The 18,332-nt window shown below is 39.1% G+C and overlaps 1 protein-coding gene across 2 annotated transcripts; it reads right to left on the minus strand.

Annotated features, from left to right (window-relative positions):
* Positions 1-18: 18 nt before the first annotated feature.
* Positions 19-9,831, minus strand: wasa (WASP actin nucleation promoting factor a). Of its 2 annotated transcripts, none has more exons than XM_083553873.1 (11): positions 9,738-9,831; positions 5,508-5,648; positions 3,574-3,660; positions 3,260-3,356; positions 3,111-3,143; positions 2,379-2,411; positions 2,113-2,266; positions 1,800-1,978; positions 808-1,706; positions 609-717; positions 19-475 (listed from the first exon to the last, which is right to left on the minus strand). In XM_083553873.1, exons 2-11 carry the CDS (start codon positions 5,616-5,618, stop codon positions 423-425), a joined length of 1,755 nt encoding a protein of 584 aa, XP_083409999.1. In that variant the 5' UTR covers positions 5,619-5,648; positions 9,738-9,831; the 3' UTR covers positions 19-422. The 2 variants fall into 2 exon arrangements, with proteins under 2 accessions (XP_083409999.1, XP_083409998.1); XM_083553872.1 differs by having other exon boundaries at positions 9,326-9,823.
* Between the last annotated feature and the right edge of the window lie 8,501 nt (positions 9,832-18,332).

Raw genomic sequence — 18,332 nt, forward strand, 5'->3', positions numbered from 1 at the left:
CAGTATCAATCAAAATGATGAAAGCAGAAGTTTCTCTTTTAATTTTTTTCCCGAAAAAAAAAAGAAAAAGCATGACTATACAAACAAAGAGCGTATAAACAATGATCTTCAGTAACACTGTTTTCTAAACCATGAAACTGTTTGCACCTTACAAAGATTTGTGGAACAGGCATTTTTTTTATGTGCTTAGTGTGGTGTTCTGGGTAAATGGGTAACTCCATGCTAAATTGGTGTAACTTTGAAAGAAAAAGGGTTTCAGCTATCAAATTAATTAACTTTTGTTTGCAGTTAGTTTAATGAAAATTCATTTTACTGAATTGACCCTAATTTAAATGTTATAGAGATTGATGATTCACCAGTTTTTACTGTTTAGGTGTGCTTATGCTCATTGGGCTCATTATGCTCTTCCATTTTGTTTTTAATTAATCCCATTCATCATCATCCTCTTCTTCATCATCAAATTCATCTCCTTCATCTAGAAGAAATAATCCAGCCCATGTTACACTTTTGAGGGATAAGGTGCTTTGAATTATTTTATGCAGCAACTTTTATCAGTTTAACAAAAATGAGATGCACAATTTTAATAAAATTGACTGAAAAGTAACTACCTGATGAGTGAATGACTTTACTTCTCTTCTGCATGACCATCATAAGGGCTCCCACTATCCCCTCTTCTGTATCTTGTGTAGCAGATTGAGCTGGATCAGGGCCAGTTACCTGGTGAAAAATTAGCATACATTACTGCAAAGATATTCTTCACAATTCTTGGTGCAAAATCATCGAAATAATTTTAAAAAAAAATCTCACTGTTTTGAGTTTTGTTCCTATGCGTATCTGGTCCAGCAATGCTCCTCTTCCTCCTCCCCCACTGCTTGCTATGGGTGGTTTTGGCTTGCTCTGGTCAGAATTACGTGCTGGAGCAGCGGGAGCTGCTGGAGGAGGTGGAGGAGGAGGAGGAGGAGGAGGTGGAGCACCTGTACTAGAATGAGCAGATGCGGGATGCGGTATTGGTGGAGGTGGGAAGGATTCAGATGGAAGAGGTGGAGGTGGTAAATTCATATCGTCAAGTGGAAAATCAGAACAAGGGGGAGGAGGGAAATCTTCATCAAATGCTGGAGGTGGCAGCAAATAACATTCATCATTTATAGGTTGTGGTAAGGATTCAGTCCGTCTTCCTGGTAAAGGTGGAAAAGATCCAGCAGAATGTGCAGAAGGCATGGGGGCAGTTTGATCTCTTGAAGCTGGCCGTTGTGGTGCACTTCGGTGTGCTGGAGCTGAGGGTGCACTACCCCTACTGGGGAGAGGAGGTAAGGGACCACTACGTGAAAAGGTAGCAGATGATTGTGGGCCACCTCGATCACTTGTTGGAGGGGGAGGGGGACCACTGTGTGCTCCTGGTACTGGTGGTAAGGGTCCACTTCTTGCTGAAGGTAATGACTGTGAACCTGGGACTTGGGGTAAAGGCCCTCTGCGCCCTCCCTGTGCCCCTGGAGGTGGTGGGAGGGGTCCTGTGCGCCCTCCTGAAGGTGTGGGTGGTAAAGAGCGAACTGAAGTGGACCTAGGGCCAGTGGAAGGAGATTCTCCAGGGGGAGGTGGTAAGGGTCCTAAACGTGCTTGAGAGGAATGGGGAGCTGAAGAAGATCCAGGGGGTACTGGGGGAAGAGAAGTCCGACGAGCACCAGGAGGTGGAGGAGGAGGAGGACGTCCTGCAGGGGATATGCAAATTTGAATATGTACACCAAAAGCAATGTTTCATTTAGCACAGTCAGTGAAAGGTTCAAATTTGTTTATATCCTTACCGTCCTGGTTTAATTCCTTTTTGACTGCTTCCATTCCACCCGATCGCTCAATGACATCATAAATAAGTTGTGAGGTTTCAGTGTCTCTCATATCTGCTTCACTGATTCCAGCACGAGTCAGCAGCTTCATCAAATCTGGATCCATGCTATTGCCTCCCATACCAAGGTGGCCAACATGCCTGAAATATATATATATATATACCATAAACCTGATTAACAGCATTGCTGTCAAAACAAAAGAAAACATTTTGTAGAGGGTCTTAAGCAGGCATATTGCAAAGCATAAAATATTTTTACAGTTGTAATCACTCACGTAAAACCACTCGGTGCTCCAATTAATGCCTTCGATAATTTAGAGCCTTTCTTTTTGTTCTTTTTGTCTTTCTCTTTCTCCTTTTTGTCTTTCTTTGATTTGATAGGGGGTGCTTGATTCTGTATATTAATAGTTGCCAATGGAGTTCCAGAACCTGGATTTAAAAGGTTTATTACACACAAGCAATGAAAATGCACACAACTACATGACTACTTATAAATCATGTCATGTTAAGTAAAATATTTTTTTGTTAATGTATTACTTACCATTGGGAGGGAGTGGTGGCAATGCATCATGATCTGACAAAAAAAAAAAAAAGAAATACGTATATTATATTATTTATGTATAATATATATACAGTACCCCTACGTTTATCACGGTGGTTACGTTCCAAAACTGCAGATAAACAAAAAACCGCGATATACGAACGCCACCACAAAAATGCTTTTTTTTTAATTGTTTAAGCCATAAATCCATCCTCCCACACACTTTAAACACACACAGAAAACATTTGCAAGAATATAGTGAGAAGACTCTTGTGGTAATTTGTAGAAATACAGTACACTGTATCACATTTATAGTGAGTACATGTACTATACAGTATACAGTTCTGTAGTAGCGTAGCCTATGTGTAGTTTCTCTGCTTGTTTATAGTGTCCTATGACGTCATGAAAAGAGGCTGAGTTAAAGATGCATGTCACCACATTCATTACTTTCTACACAGTACAGTAAATATATATATATATATATATATATATATATATATATATATATATATATATATATATATATATATATATATATATATTATTGGTTATATAAGTGGTCATCATTTTATGCCTGATCTCTCTCTCTCTCTCTCTCTCTCTCTCTCTCTCTCTATATATATATATATATATATATATATATATATATTTACTGTACTGTGTAGAAAGTAATTAATTAATTAATTTTTTTTTATTTTTTTGCAAGATGTTCATGCAAAAATTCTGTCTTACCTTGACTTTGAGTAACTCCTTTTCCCTTTTTCTCTAAAGAAATCACACAAAAGTAAGCCGTTAGCAATTAAAAAAAAAAAAGTTTTAATAACAGAATTAAATAGTGATGAAGCAAGACATTTATTAATGGCCAAACTTGCTTAACTGACCCAAGTGTTTACTTCGCTGGTTGATCTTCTCATCCACTATGTAGAAAAAGTTCTCAGCTTCTTCCTCGCTTGCAAAATTTATGCCCACCTGGCAGTCCTGAAAAAGAACATACTGAGGTCACCATTCTTATAAAGGATTCCCACAAGAGCCACAAAAACAAAACAAGTCAGAGAGATGATTCACACTTTTGGTTTTGAACTGACTTCACCTTATCTAGATCCTGAGGCATGAGAGTTCAAATTAATTCATGAATTTAAAGTGCGTTAAACAACTACCTACTGTACTTACAACAAAAAATGTATTGAATACTCACATCTGCATGGAAAGTGTGGAAGAAGGGCTGAGCTCTGTGGTAAGTGAACTGGTTAAAGAGTTCCTGCTCCCATACAAGTTTACTTGCCTGTGATATAGATACATTGATAGGTTTAGTATCAGTACAACTACCATTACAATAGAATGTTAAATAAATAAAATGCAATAAATAAATTACTGTATTGGACACTTGCACAAAGTCTGGGATTTGTAGGATCAGAGTCTGATGTATGATTAACCACTTATACCAAGCAGGTGCTAATCATCAACAATTTCATATTTATGTTAAAACAGTCCTTAACTGAAACAGAAACAGCTGTGTAGGAGGATTCATTTTGCATGTTATATGTTCTTTAATAATTATAAACAATGACATTTGGTAAAAAAAAAAAAAAAAAAAAGTCAAATCTGATACAATTCCACACAGAACCCAAGAAATGCACTGTACAAAATATTACAACATTTTACAAATATTGCCACCCTTGACTTAATATTTGGTAGTACCCCCTTTGGAAAAAATAACTAAAATCACTTCCTGTAAGCATGAAAGAGTTTTTTACTCCTCTCTACTAGAATTTTAGACCACTCTTCTTTTTGCAAACTGCTACAGGTCATCAGATTTGAAGAAAGCCTTCTCCCAACTGTTGTTTTGAGATCCCTCTAAAGGTTTTCTATTTGATTCAGATCTGGACTCATTGCTGGCCATTTCAGAACTCTTTAGCGCTTTGTTTGTATCCATTTCTAAATGCTTTTTAAAGTGTATTTTGGGTCAATGTCCTGCTGGAAGACCCATGGCCTCTGGTGGAGATGCAGCTTTCTGACACTGGCCACTACGTTGCAACCAAAATTCCTTGGTATTCAACAGCTTTTATGATACCGTTCACACAGTCAAGGCATCCAGTACCAGAACCAGCAAAGCCACACCAAAACATCTTTGAACCTTCACCATGTTTAACTGTAGGGGCTGTGTTCTTTTCTTTAAAGCCTCATTTCTTTTTCTGTAAACAGTTCCATGATGTCCTTTACCAAAAAGCTCTACTTTTGAGACTCAACTGTCCATAGTACGTTCTTCCAGAAGGATTGAGGTTTTGTAACATAAGTTTAGGCAAACTTCAGTCTTGCATCTCTAGAGATGGACTTGTAGCCTTGAGATTGTTCATTTTTTTCCACAATCTTTTTATTTCAAATCCACAGACAACTCTTTACACTTCTTTCTTTTCTCCATGCTCATTGTGACACACAACACAAAGGTTGAGTCAACTCTTCTCCATATTTACTGATTACAGGTGTAATTACTATACTACTATAGCTTGAAAAGCTATTTTCTTTATACAATTTTTTTTACAAGGTGCCAATAATTTTGTCCATTTTTGAGTTCTGTGTGAAATTTGATCAAGTTTGACTTTTCTTCTCTGTTTTTTTGTTGTTGTTGTTGTTGTTGTTGTTGTTGTTGCAGTGCAAACCAGGCAGAGCTTAACATTTGTTAAACTTTGTTATCTGAACTTTGTGTTTGTTTTTATCATGAATTTAAACACCCTTTTTTTGCTGTGTATTTTGTTTCACAGCATTTACACATTTTCACAAAACCTAACTGTTGCAGCTATGTAACATCATATCGTTGTAAACAGGCATACAGGAGGTGACAATTTTTGGACGGGAATTTAGATCTACAAAAAAACATGTTCATGCTGCGGTATAACATTAGCATTTTCATTCTGGCACTGTTTGGAGTTATTTTAATTTTCTTTTTTTCTGCATATGTCTTCATCTTTTGTGTGTCTGTGTGTGTCTGTGTGTGTGTGTGTGTGTGTGTGTGTGTGTGTGTGTGTGTGTGTGTGTGTGTGTGTGTGTGTGTGTGAGAGTGTGAGTGCGATGTTTTTAATTTTGCTTTTAACTGATGTCCTAAAAAACAGATATATAGCGTAACTTCAGTACCGTGATGTCGTAGAGGCGGATGAAGTAGGAGCGCTGAGGATTGTCCTTTATGAAGCAGAGCACACCTGTATTTTGCAGACTCCAGTTGCCAGGGCTGTGTGGCAGGGCCATAAACAACTGCACCACCGTTGAGCATAGAGACTAGAAAATACAAACACACAGGACAACACAAAGCAAACATAAGATTGTATAGTAACACAACATTGTGAGCTTATGGAGCTGAGGTACATACTTCTGCAGATACTGTATGCTGTTTTTGAGCTTGTTTTTTTACAAAGCTGGTTGCAGATGGGGTGCATTACTGGCTACAGTGTAGATGAACCGTGACAGGAAGTGTCTAGAGCGTACATCCTCTGACACCCCTGCCCACTGCACATAAAGAAGATTTAGAGGCTTTTACAGGGTTGTTTTCACACCTCAAGACACACAGATCAAGCAGTGGAACAGCACACACACACACACACACACACACACACACACACACACACACACACACACACACGCACACACAAACGCTATACAAATAAACTTGACTTGACTTGACTTGACAAACATTTGTTCTTCTATACTTGTGAGGTCCTGCTACAATTAATTAATGCTATAAGGATATTTAGTCCCCAACAAGTAATAAAATTGTAACCCAACGTAACCCACAAAGACAAGAACACCGCAATTAATCTAGTGTCTATTTTTACTATTTTTTAAATAAACTCATAAAGGCACATCTTAAGATCTAATATACGATGATGGTTTTAGAACATTTTACGATAACCAACGAGCATCTTAAAAGTCTTCATACACTTGCAAGTCTACAAAAAATTTTTTATACTTAGTTAATAAATATAAAACGAGACATTTTGAAAGTATTCAGACCCCCTTCACTTTTTCAAGTTAGTTATGATGCAACCTGGTTAGGAGGATTTTCTTCCATTTTCTGTCAGGTTGGATGGGGACCGTCAGTGGACAATCATTTTCAGGTCTCTCCAGTCTCTCCAGGTCTCTCTGGTTGTGCCACAATAGGACATTCACAGAGTTGGCCCTAAAACACTACTGTGTTGTTTTGACTGTGTTTAGGGTCGTTGTTATGTTGGAAGGGGAACCTTCAGACCAGACTGAGGTCCTGAGCGCTGTGAAACAGTTTTTTGTTTCCCTTCAACCCAGATGAGTTAAAAAGTCCCTACTGCAAAAAAGCAAACCATAGCATTATGCTTCCACAATCATGCTTCATTTTTAGGTGGTTTTGTGCAGGTTATGAGCGATGCCTGATATAACGTTTAAATTTGACCAATTAATCTTGGTTTTTATCAGACCAGAAAATCTTGTTCCACCCAGTCTGAGAGTCCTTTAGGTGCCAGTTAGCTTCTGTTAGGGTTTGCACTGATGAGAAGGTTTCGTCTAGCCACTTTGCCATAAATTCCAGATCAGTGGAGGGCTTTACTGATGGTTGTCCTTCTGGAAATATGTCCCATCTCCACACAGGATCTCCGGAGCTCAGTCAGAGTTCTTAAGTGATGTGGTTGTGCCAGACTTCTTCCATTTGAGAATTCTGAAAGCCACTGTGCAGTATACATATTTTTGTAGCCTACCCCAGATATGTGAGGCTTGCAACAGTCCTGTCTCTGAGCTCTGCAGGTGGTTCCTTTGACCTTATTGCCTGGTTTTTGCTCTGATATGCATTTTTTGGCTGTGAGGCTTTCTATTAAGAGGTGTGTGTTATTCCAAATCACATCCAATCGATAAATTTTTCACAGGTAAACTCTAATAAAGGTGTAAAAGAAATATTTAAAAGAAAGGCGAGGACCTGCGCTAATTTTCAAGTGTTGTTGCAAAGGGAAAGAATACTTGTATGCATTTGATATTTCTTTTATTTTCATTGTAAATAAAATGTCTAGAATTTTGTTTTTAACTTTGTCATTGTGGGTTACTACAAGTACTACAGACACACACAGTTACTATAAGTGGGGTTTAATTAAAAATAATAATTTAAACAATTGTATTATTCAAATGTTTGGAATTGAGAAGATATCACAAAGTGTGCAATGTTATTTGAAAGGGAAAAATGTCAAGAACATCATGCACAACACAGCTGCAAACTTATTCAAAAAGTCTGGAAGTGATGTGACCGAAAACATCCACTGACAAAGGCACATCCCACATGCTGTTGGCATACAAAATCCTCATTTCTGAACACTCTGTTCAATCAGCTCAAAAGACATTATAACTCCGGTCAGTTCAGCCTCTACACATTTGATAATATTTTCCATGCAAGATTTGCTTAAACCAAATCTTGCAATGAAATGAGTCTTCACAGTGCAGAAAAGGAAGCTCTTATTCTAGCAGTGTCTTACCACAATGAGCTGTTTTCACACAATCACAATGTTTTCTGCTTTCCTGGCTCCAGTAACAAATATTGTGACAGTATAAATAGACAATAAGTCAGTATTACTTTTACATTTTTCAGAATTCTATAGTTAGAAATTTGCATGACATTTGCATGCTAAAATTGAGACTGAAGCCTCAACGAACAATAATGACATGTAGAGAAGTAAAACATTTAGTAAGTATATTTAGTCATTACTAATAAACACAGTCTGCATGTTATGTTATGTATATGTGACAAATAAAGGCTATTCTATTCTGGCTATTCTATCATCATTATTGTGTATGTATTACAGGATTAAGAATGTATTATTTAGCAATAGACCTACAGAGGAAGCTTCACAAGAACTTCCTTACTGATATGGGGAGTATGTGTGTGTATATATATATGTGTGTGTAAATGTATGTGTGTGTGTTTTAACTAAATAAAATACACTTTTTATATTTATATTTATATCTACTGTAACCTGTCATTTTATATTCAACACATTAAAAATCAAAATATTAAATACTTTATGTTTACAGGCAGAATAGGAAACATTTATCTCAAAATCAGCACAGCCATTCCACCCGACGTCAAATTTTTTTTGTGTAATCAAATTTCGGAACTTAGCCAGCATTTCCTTACCAATGACCAAGCAGGATGATAAAAAGCGATGTATTATAATTAGTCTCTTAATATGCACTTTTGCAGGTTTGGAGAATCCCTACATTTCTGAATTTCATTTTCACATACATTTTATGAGAATCCAGTATTTCCCCAATGAACATGACAGCTTTACAAAGCTTTGTATCTTTGTCCAAAATTGCACATCCAGTTGACTATAATCATACATTTAATCTACTATCTACTAGCAACCATCACGAAAAAACTTATGGTATATTATTATAGATTCTCTACAGTCTTTAAACCAGAATTGTCCTTGTGTCTTGCAGCTAACATTTACCATGAAACTACTGTCTCCGGCTTTGTCTGTTCAAATACCATTTTTTTTATTAAATAATTTACTAATTAAACCTAGTGAGCACTAGTATGCAGCAGATGCTAAAACAGTAGTACTTATAATCCTCTGAAAATGGCAGGAAGGTTGTGAGTTGAAAGACTAAAACTAAAACAAATCTACTGTTCAGCACTTGAGCAAGGATGTTAATAAAGAAACTGGTCATCTTTGTGCTAGGATGTTTTCATCCCCATTCCTATCCCATAACTTTGCTTTAAACAAAAGCTCATAATACACAATGATAATAACATTTCTTCTCTTTCTGTGATACAGTCTCACTCAGAACACTGCATTGATCTTATCTATCTTCATCCAAAATCAACAACCATAATAAATTAGCAGGATTCTTCTGTTTTTATTGTAGTATCTTCATCAGCACTTATACACAAGATCGTTTCCCTTAACCCCATGCCGTACCCTGAGAGTGTGTGTACTTACCATACATCTCCTGCCCAGCAAATCTATCACTTTTTCATTCTCTTGAGGTGAGAGCAAACGACTGCCCAAACTCTCCTGACTTTTTTCTTTTGACCTTCGCTTCATGACCCCCACTTTCCTCAAGGCACTACTTTACTCTAAGCCTGTTTCAGAGCTCGAAAAAAAAGCAGGATCTCTTTCTCGCTATCAGAAGTTCAGCAGACCCCACACGACACAAACAGGTTTCTCTTCCTACTTCTGTCATATAGCTAACAGCAAACAGTGGCTTTTCACAGGAAGTGGACAAGCTCATTGTTTTTTTTTTCTCTTTTCTATTTTCACACACTCACTTGTGCCATTGCTCGAAGCCTGATGGTTTTACTTCTACAAAAATTTCGGATTGGAACTATAAGAGCCCAAAGTATCTATTTACCTTTCCTGTAGATTAGATTAAAAAAATTATGAATACAAATTAAATTATATCTCAAACACAGAAGGTTTTACTACTGACACAAAATGATAGTGGAACAGGAAGTGCTGCTAAAATAACAGGAAGTATCATTAATATAAAATAAACTTGTGTTTTTTAGTATTTTTTTTACACATTGGCTTATCTGAAGTTACTTGTGGACTGATCCAAAGCAGATACTACAGTGTTGTCCCTGAGGCAGCTGTAGTATGATTTTTTTTTCTGATTTACATTGACATGTACAGTAAGTGTATGATTAAAATCCGATAACAACTACAGATCACCTCACACTCTTTCCCAGCTCACAAATAAAGCAATTAGGATCAGAGAATGATCAAAAACTTCAAGAGAGCTGTGCTCAGCCTTGAAAAGTGTAAATAAAGTTCAATTCATTGAGTTTAGCTTTAGTTTGATCAAGAGAGCACTTTCTTTTTCATTCACTTTGTTAAAAGTTCAATAAAACCCAGCCACTAGGGTTGCACAAGCCAGTGCACTCTTAGTGCCGGTCCCAGGACTGGATAAATGGGAAGGGTTGCATTAGGAAGGGCTTCCAGCATAAAACATGGGCCAAATCAAACATGCGGATCACAAACCTGAATTTCATACTGGATCAGTCGAGGTCCGGGTTACCAAAGGAATTGGGCTACTGTTGGCCAACGGAGAAGGAAAGGAGGCCAACGGAGAAGGAAAGGAGGAAGATGTCTACAGAGACAGCGGGGAAAGGAGAAGCAGCAGTGAAGGTTAGGGTGGGCAGTTTAAATGTTGGTACTATGACTAGTAAAGGGAGAGAGTTGGCTGATATTATAGAAAGAAGAAAGGTAGATATGTTCTGTGTTCAGGAGACCAAGTGGAAAGGGAGTAAGGCCAGAAACATTGGAGGTGGGATAAAACTGTTCTATCATGGTGTGGATGGAAAGAGAAATGGTAAAGAAGTTATACTTAAGGAAGAGTACAGTAAGAGTGTAGTGGAGGTGAAGAGTGTACATAGGAATGAAAGATTGATGATTGGGCAGATTTCAATGGCAATGTAGGTGAAGAGAACAGAGGTGATGAGGAGGTGATGACTGGGTACTGCTTTAAGGAGAGGAAAGTGGAAGGGCAGATATTAATAGATTTTGCTAAAAGGATGGAAATAGCAGAAGTACAGTACATACTTATTTTAAGAAGAAAAAGGAGCATAGAGTGACATATAAGAGTGGAGGAAGGTGCACACAGGTGACACATTCTATGCAGAAGATGCAAACTTAAGGACATTGGAGACTGTAAAGTGTTGGCAGAGGACAGTGTAGCTAGACAGCTTTAGATGGTGACCTGTAGGATGGCTATGTAGGTAAAGAAAATGAGAAGAAGGGTTAGGACTAAAAAAAAAAAAAAAGAACGAAATGGTTTAAACTAAAGGAGAAAGACTGTGGTGTGAGATTTAGGGAAGAGGAAAGACAGGGGCTCAATGGTGCTGAAGAGGTGCTGGATGATTGGGCAACTACTGCAGAAGTGAAAGGGAGACTGCTAGGAAGGTAGTTGGCATGATATCCTTAAAAAAAAAGGATGACAAAGAGACATAAGGATGGATATAAGGATTTGTACCATTTTGGCCAGGCAGAGAGACTGAGCTGGGAAGGATGTGCTGAAATTTAGAGGAATAAAGAATGCAGATGGAAATGTGTTGACTAATGAGGGGAGTGTGTTGAGAATATGGAGAGAGTATTTTGAGAAGCTGATGAATGAGGAAAATAAGAAAGAGAAGGTTGGATGATGAGAAGATGGTGAAGCAGGAAGTAAATATCATTAGTAACAAAGAAGTAAGAGCAGCAATTAAAAGGAAGAAGAGTGGAAAGTCAGTTGGACGAGATGATATACCAGTAGAATTATGGAAATGTTTAGGTGAGATGGCAGTAGAGTTTTTAACAAGATTGTTTAACAAGATTCTGGAATGTGAGATGATGCCTGAGAAGTGTGCTGGTATAATTTCTTTTTTTAAGAATAAGGGAGATGTGCAGACATGCAGTAACTACAGGGGAATAAAGTTGATCAGTCACACCATTAACTCATGGGAGAGAGTAGTGGAAGCCAGGCTGAGAGAAAAGGTGACCATCTATGTGCAGCAGTATGGTTTCATGCTGAGGAAGGGCACACAGATGCAATATTCGCTTTAAGAATGTTGATGGAGAAGTATAGAAAAGGTCAGAAGGAGTTGCATTGTGTGTTTGTGGATTTGGAGAAAGCGTACTACAGGTTGCCGAGAGAGGAGTTGTGGTGTTGTATGAGGAAGTCAGGTGTAGCGGAGAAGTATGTGAGGGTGGTGCAGGACATGTATGAGGACAACGTGACAGCAGTTAAGTGTGCAGAAGGTAGAGGTTCGAGGTGGAGGTTGGACTGCATCAAGGATCGACTCCGAGCCCATTCCTGATTGAAGTGGTGATGGACAGGTTGACAGACGAGGTCAGACACGAGTCTCTGTGGACTTTGATGTTTGTGAATAATAATGTGATTTGGGGTGAGAGTAGGGAGCAGGTTGAGAAGAGCCTGGAGAGGTGGAGGTATGCGCTGGAGAGAAGATGAATGAAAGTCAGTGAGAGTAAGACAGAGTACATGTGTGTGAATGAAAGGGAGGCAGTGGAGGGGTTCGGTTGCAGGGAGAAGAGGTGGAGAAGGTTGAGAAGTTCAGGTACCTGGTGTCAACAGTGCAAAGTAATGAAGAGTGTGTTAGAGAAGTGAAGAAAAGAGTGCAGGCAGGGTGGAGTGGGTGGAGAAGAGTGGCAGGAGTGATTTGCGATAGAAGGGTATCTGCACGAGTGAAATGAAAAGTTTATAGGACTGTGGTGAGACCTGCGATGTTGGATGGCTTAGAGAAAATGGCATTGATGGCATTCACTGAGATTCAGTTTGTTTTATTTGTGTTTGTGAAGTGAGATTACAGAGACGGCAGAGAGCGCCCCCTGTCTGTTTTTCTTTATTTTAGAAAAGCACAGCGTTTTGTTGTTTTTATGATTGTATACAAAAATAGGTCCCCTGGTGGTCTAGTGGTTAAGATGCAGCGCTCTCATCGCTGCGACCCGGGTTCGATCCCCGGTCAGGGAACCAACCCCAGCCACTCTCAGTGCCGGTCCCAAGCCTGGATAAATTGGGGAGGGTTGCGTTAGGAAGGGCATCCCGCGTAAAACATGTGCCAAATCAAACGTGCGGAGGATCCGCTGTGGCGACCCCTAACGGGAGAAGCCGAAAGAAAGTAGTTTTATGATTGTATACAAAAATAAAAGACAGACTACAGATTCGAATGATGTATTGCTCTTACTCAAGAGGACGCCGTTATTTAAATGTATGTAGCGCTAAAGGGTTTAATTTCTCCTCTTTTATATTTAGTTATTTATTTATGTATTTATATTTTTAACCCAGCCTTTATGGTTGCACACGCCAGTGCACTCTTAATCTGTGACTATCTTATGTTGTGACCATAGAGGGCGCTGTTGCTAAAATGCATCTTAAAATAGATCGTCTTGAGAAGTTTGTGAAGTGAGATTACTTCTCAAGACGATCTATTTTAAGATGCATTTTCGCAACAGCGCCCTCTATGGTCACAACATACGATGGTCACAGATTAAAAGTGCACTGGCTTGTGCAACCATAACGGAAACATCGGCGTAAATGCAAACATCGGCGTCCACTGTTCATTAAATGATGTTGCAAGAACGCGCCTAGCGCGTATATACACACACACACACACACACACACACACACACACACACACACACATACACACACACACACACACACACACACACACACACACACACACACACACACACACACACTAATTAATAATAATAATAATAATAATACAAAAAAAAAATAATTATATATATATATATATATATATATATATATATATATATATATATATATATATATATATATATATTTATTTATTTATATACAATGAGGAAAATAAGTATTTGAACACCCTGCTATTTTGCAAGTTCTCCCACTTAGAAATCATGGGGGATCTGAAATAGTCATCATAGGTGCATGTCCACTGTGAGAGACATAATCTAAAAAAAAAAATCCAGAAATCACAATGTATGATTTTTTAACTATTTATTTGTATGATACAGCTGCAAATAAGTATTTGAACACCTGAGAAAGTTAATATTTGGTACAGTAGCCTTTGTTTGCAATTACAGAGGTCAAATGTTTCCTGTACTTTTTCACCAGGTTTGCACACACTGCAGGAGGGATTTTGGCCCACTCCTCCACACAGATCTTCTCTAGATCAGTCAGGTTTCTGGCCTGTCGCTGAGAAACACAGAGTTTAAGCTCCCTCCAAAGATTCTCTATTGGGTTTAGGTCTGGAGACTGGCTAGGCCATGCCAGAACCTTGATATGCTTCTTACAGAGCCACTCCTTGGTTATCCTGGCTGTGTGCTTCGGGTCATTGTCATATTGGAAGACCCAGCCTCGACCCATCTTCAATGCTCTAACTGAGGGAAGGAGGTTGTTCCCCAATATCTCACAATACATGGCACCGTTCATCCTCTCCTTAATACAGTGCAGTCGCCCTGTCCCATGTGCAGAAAAACACCCCCAAAGCATGATGCTACCACCCCCATGCTTCACAGTAGGGATGGTGTTCTTGGGATGGTACTCATCATTCTTCTTCCTCCAAACACGTTTAGTGGAATTATGACCCAAAAGTTCTATTTTGTTCTCATCTGACTACATGACTTTCTCCCATGACTCCTCTGGATCATCCAAATGGTCATTGGTAAACTTAAGACGTGCCTGGACATGTGCTGGTTTAAGCAGGGGAACCTTCCGTGCCATGCATGATTTCAAACCATGACGTCTTAGTGTAATACCAAAAGTAACCTTGGATACGGTGGTCCCAGCTCTTTTCAGGTCATTGACCAGCTTCTCCCGTGTAGTTCTGGGCTAATTTATCACCTTCCTTAGGATCATTGATACCCCACGAGGTAGGATCTTGCATGGAGCCCCAGTCCGAGGGAGATTGACAGTCATGTTTAGCTTCTTCCATTTTCTAATGATTGCTCCAACAGTGGGCCTTTTTTCACCAAGCTGCTTGGCAATTTCCCCGTAGCCCTTTCCAGCCTTGTGGAGGTGTACAATTTTGTCTCTAGTGTCTTTGGACAGCTCTTTGGTCTTGGCCTTGTTAGTAGTTGGATTCTTACTGATTGTATGGGGTGGACAGGTGTCTTTATGCTGCTAACGACCTCAAACAGGTGCATCTAATATAGGATAATAAATGTAGTGGAGGTGGACATTTTAAAGGCAGACTAACAGGTCTTTGAGGGTCAAAATTCTAGCTGATAGACAGGTGTTCAAATACTTATTTGCAGCTGTATCATACAAAAAAATTGTTTAAAAATCATATTTTGTGATTTCTGGATTTATTTTTTTAGATTATGTCTCTCACAGTGGACATGCACCTACGATGACAATTTCAGACCCCTCCATGAATTCTAAGTGGGAGAACTTGCAAAATAGCAGAGTGTTCAAATAAATATTTTCCTCACTATATATATATATATATATATATATATATATATATATATATATATATATATATATATATATATATATATTATTTATTTATTTTTGTATTATTATTATTATTATTATTATTATTATTATTATTATTATTATTATTATTAATTAGTGTGTGTGTGTGTGTGTGTGTGTGTGTGTGTGTGTGTGTGTGTGTGTGTGTGTATATACGCGCTAGGCGCGTTCTCGCAACATCATTTAATGAACAGTGGACGCCGATGTTTGCATTTACGCCGATGTTTCCATTATGGTTGCACAAGCCAGTGCACTTTTAATCTGTGACCATCGTATGTTGTGACCATAGAGGGCGCTGTTGCTAAAATGCATCTTAAAATAGATCGTCTTGAGAAGTAATCTCACTTCACAAACTTCTCAAGACGATCTATTTTAAGATGCATTTTAGCAACAGCGCCCTCTATGGTCACAACATAAGATAGTCACAGATTAAGAGTGCACTGGCGTGTGCAACCATAAAGGCTGGGTTAAAAATATAAATAAATAACTAAATATAAAAGAGGAGAAATTAAACCCTTTAGCGCTACATACATTTAAATAACGGCGTCCTCTTGAGTAAGAGCAATACATCATTCGAATCTGTAGTCTGTCTTTTATTTTTGTATACAATCATAAAAACAACAAAACGCTGTGCTTTTCTAAAATAAAGAAAACAGACAGGGGGCGCTCTCTGTCGTCTCTGTAATCTCACTTCACAAACACAAATAAAACAAACTGAATCTCAGTGAATACTCGCCTCGCAGACTTATTAAATATAAGTATAAAAATCTCGAAATGTAATTTACATTCGTTCACATCAAAAACAAATATTCTCTGATTATGTAATCGGCATGAAAGTTAGAATAGGTACAGATTCTCCGGTATCACCTCATTAACCGTCCGTGTGGAAACATAGCAAAAGTTCCGTTTGGTGTCCTTATGATTTAGGTAATTTAAACCACCATAATTACTTTAAAACATTTACAAGAATATTTTGTCTTCATGCTCTTTCTTGAATTTGGTTTCACTAATAATAAACATACATTTGCATCTTCTTTTTCTTTCGGCTTCTCCAAATTAGGGGTCGCCAGAGGGGATCATCCGTCTCCTTACCACCCTGTCCTCTACATCTGCCTCTTTCAACCAAACTACCTGCATGTCTTCTCTCACCACATCCATAAACCTCCTATTTGGTCTTCCTCTTTCCCTCCTTCCTGGTGGCTCCATCATCAGCATTCTCCTACCGATATACCCCATGTCCCTCCTCTGAACATGTCCAAACCATCTCAATCTCGCCTCATTTGCTTTGTCTCCAAAACGTCCTACATGCGCTGACCCTCTAATAAACTTGTTTCTAAACCTGTCCATCCTCATCACTCCCAACGAAAACCTCAACATCTTCAGCTCTGCTACCGTCAGCTCCACTTCCTGTCTTTTTCTCAATGCCACTGTCTCTAAACCCTACAACATCGCAGGTCTCACCACAGTGCTATAAACATTCTCTTTCACTCTTGCAGATACTCTTTTATCACAAATCACTCCTGCCACTCTTCTCCACCCACTCCACCCTGCCTGCATTCTTTTCTTCACTTCTCTAACACACTCTTCATTACTTTGCACATTTGAACCCAGGTACCTAAACTCATCCGCCTTCACCACCCTCTCATTCACACACATGTACTCTGTCTTACTCCTACTGACTTTCCTTTCACTTCTCTCCAGCGCATACCTCCACCTCTCCAGGCTCTTCTCAACCTGCTCCCGAATCTCACCACAAATCACAATATCATCCGCAAACATCATAGTCCATGGAGACTCCTGTCTGACCTCGTCCGTCAACCTGCCATCATCACTGCAATCAGGAATTGCATTGCACTGCATTGGCTCAGAGCCAATCCTTGATGCAGACCAACCTCCACCTTCAACCAGTCTATCATTCCTACTGCACACATCACTGCTGTCACACTGTCCTCATACATGTCCTGCACCACCCTCACATACTTCTCTGACACGCCTGACCTCCTCATACAACACCACAACTCCTCTCTCGGCACCCTGTCGTACGCTTTCTCTAAATCCACAAACACACAATGCAACTCCTTCTGACCTTCTCTATACTTCTCCATCAACATTCTCAAAGCAAAAAATGCGTTTGTAGTGCTCTTCCTCAGTATAAAACCACTACTCTTTCCCATAACGTCATGCTGTGACTGATCAACTTAATTCCCCTGTAGTTACTGCAGGTCTGCACATCTCCCTTGTTCTTAAAGATTGGTACCAGCACACTCCTTCTCCATTCCTCAGGCATCCTCTCACCTTTTAAAATCCTGTTAAACAATCTTGTTAAAAACTCCACTGCCATCTCACCTATGCTCTCTATGCTTCTACCTTATGTCATCTGGTCCAACCGACTTTCCACTCTTCATTCTCTTAATTGCTGCTCTCACTTCCTCCTTACTAATCCTATCCACTTCCTGCTTCACCATCTCCACATCATACAACCTTTTCTCTCTCTCTCTCTCTCTCTCTCTCTCTCTCTCTCTCTCTCTCTCTCTCTCTCTCTCTCTCTCTCTCTCTCTCTCTTTCATTTTCCTCATTTATCAGCTGCTCAAAATACTCTCTCCATCTTCTTAACACACTCCTCTCACTAGTCAACACATTTCCATTTCCATCCTTTATTGCTCTTACTTGTAGCAAATCCTTCCCAGCTCAGTCCCTCCGCCTGGCCAATCAGTACAAATCCTTTTCTCCTTCCTTAGTGTCCAACTTCTCATACAGCTCCTCGGATGCCTTTTTCTTAGCTTTTGCCACATCCCTCTTTACCTGCTTCCGCATCTCCTTGTACTCCTGACTACTTTTCTCATCACTCTGTCAATCTCAATTCTGTTTGCCAGCCTCTTTCCCCTTATGCTTTCCTGCACTTCCTCATTCCACCACCACGTCTTTGTCTTCCTTTCTATTTCCAGATGTCACACCAAGGACCTTTCTAGCTGTCTCCCTCATCAC

Source organism: Silurus aristotelis, assembly GCF_946808225.1.
Source record: "Silurus aristotelis genome assembly, chromosome: 11".
Lineage (NCBI taxonomy): Eukaryota > Metazoa > Chordata > Actinopteri > Siluriformes > Siluridae > Silurus > Silurus aristotelis.

Bases quoted from the DNA above. Each gene is read 5' to 3' on its own strand.
- wasa (XM_083553872.1), bottom strand. From the start codon at position 9,430: ATGAAGCGAAGGTCAAAAGAAAAAAGTCAGGAGAGTTTGGGCAGTCGT. The intron at 3,357-3,573 runs GTGAGTATTCAA...GTTCTTTTTCAG, and splicing joins TCCACACTTTCCATGCAGAT to GACTGCCAGGTGGGCATAAA. The intron at 2,412-3,110 runs GTAAGACAGAAT...TTTTTTTGTCAG, and splicing joins AGGAGTTACTCAAAGTCAAG to ATCATGATGCATTGCCACCA.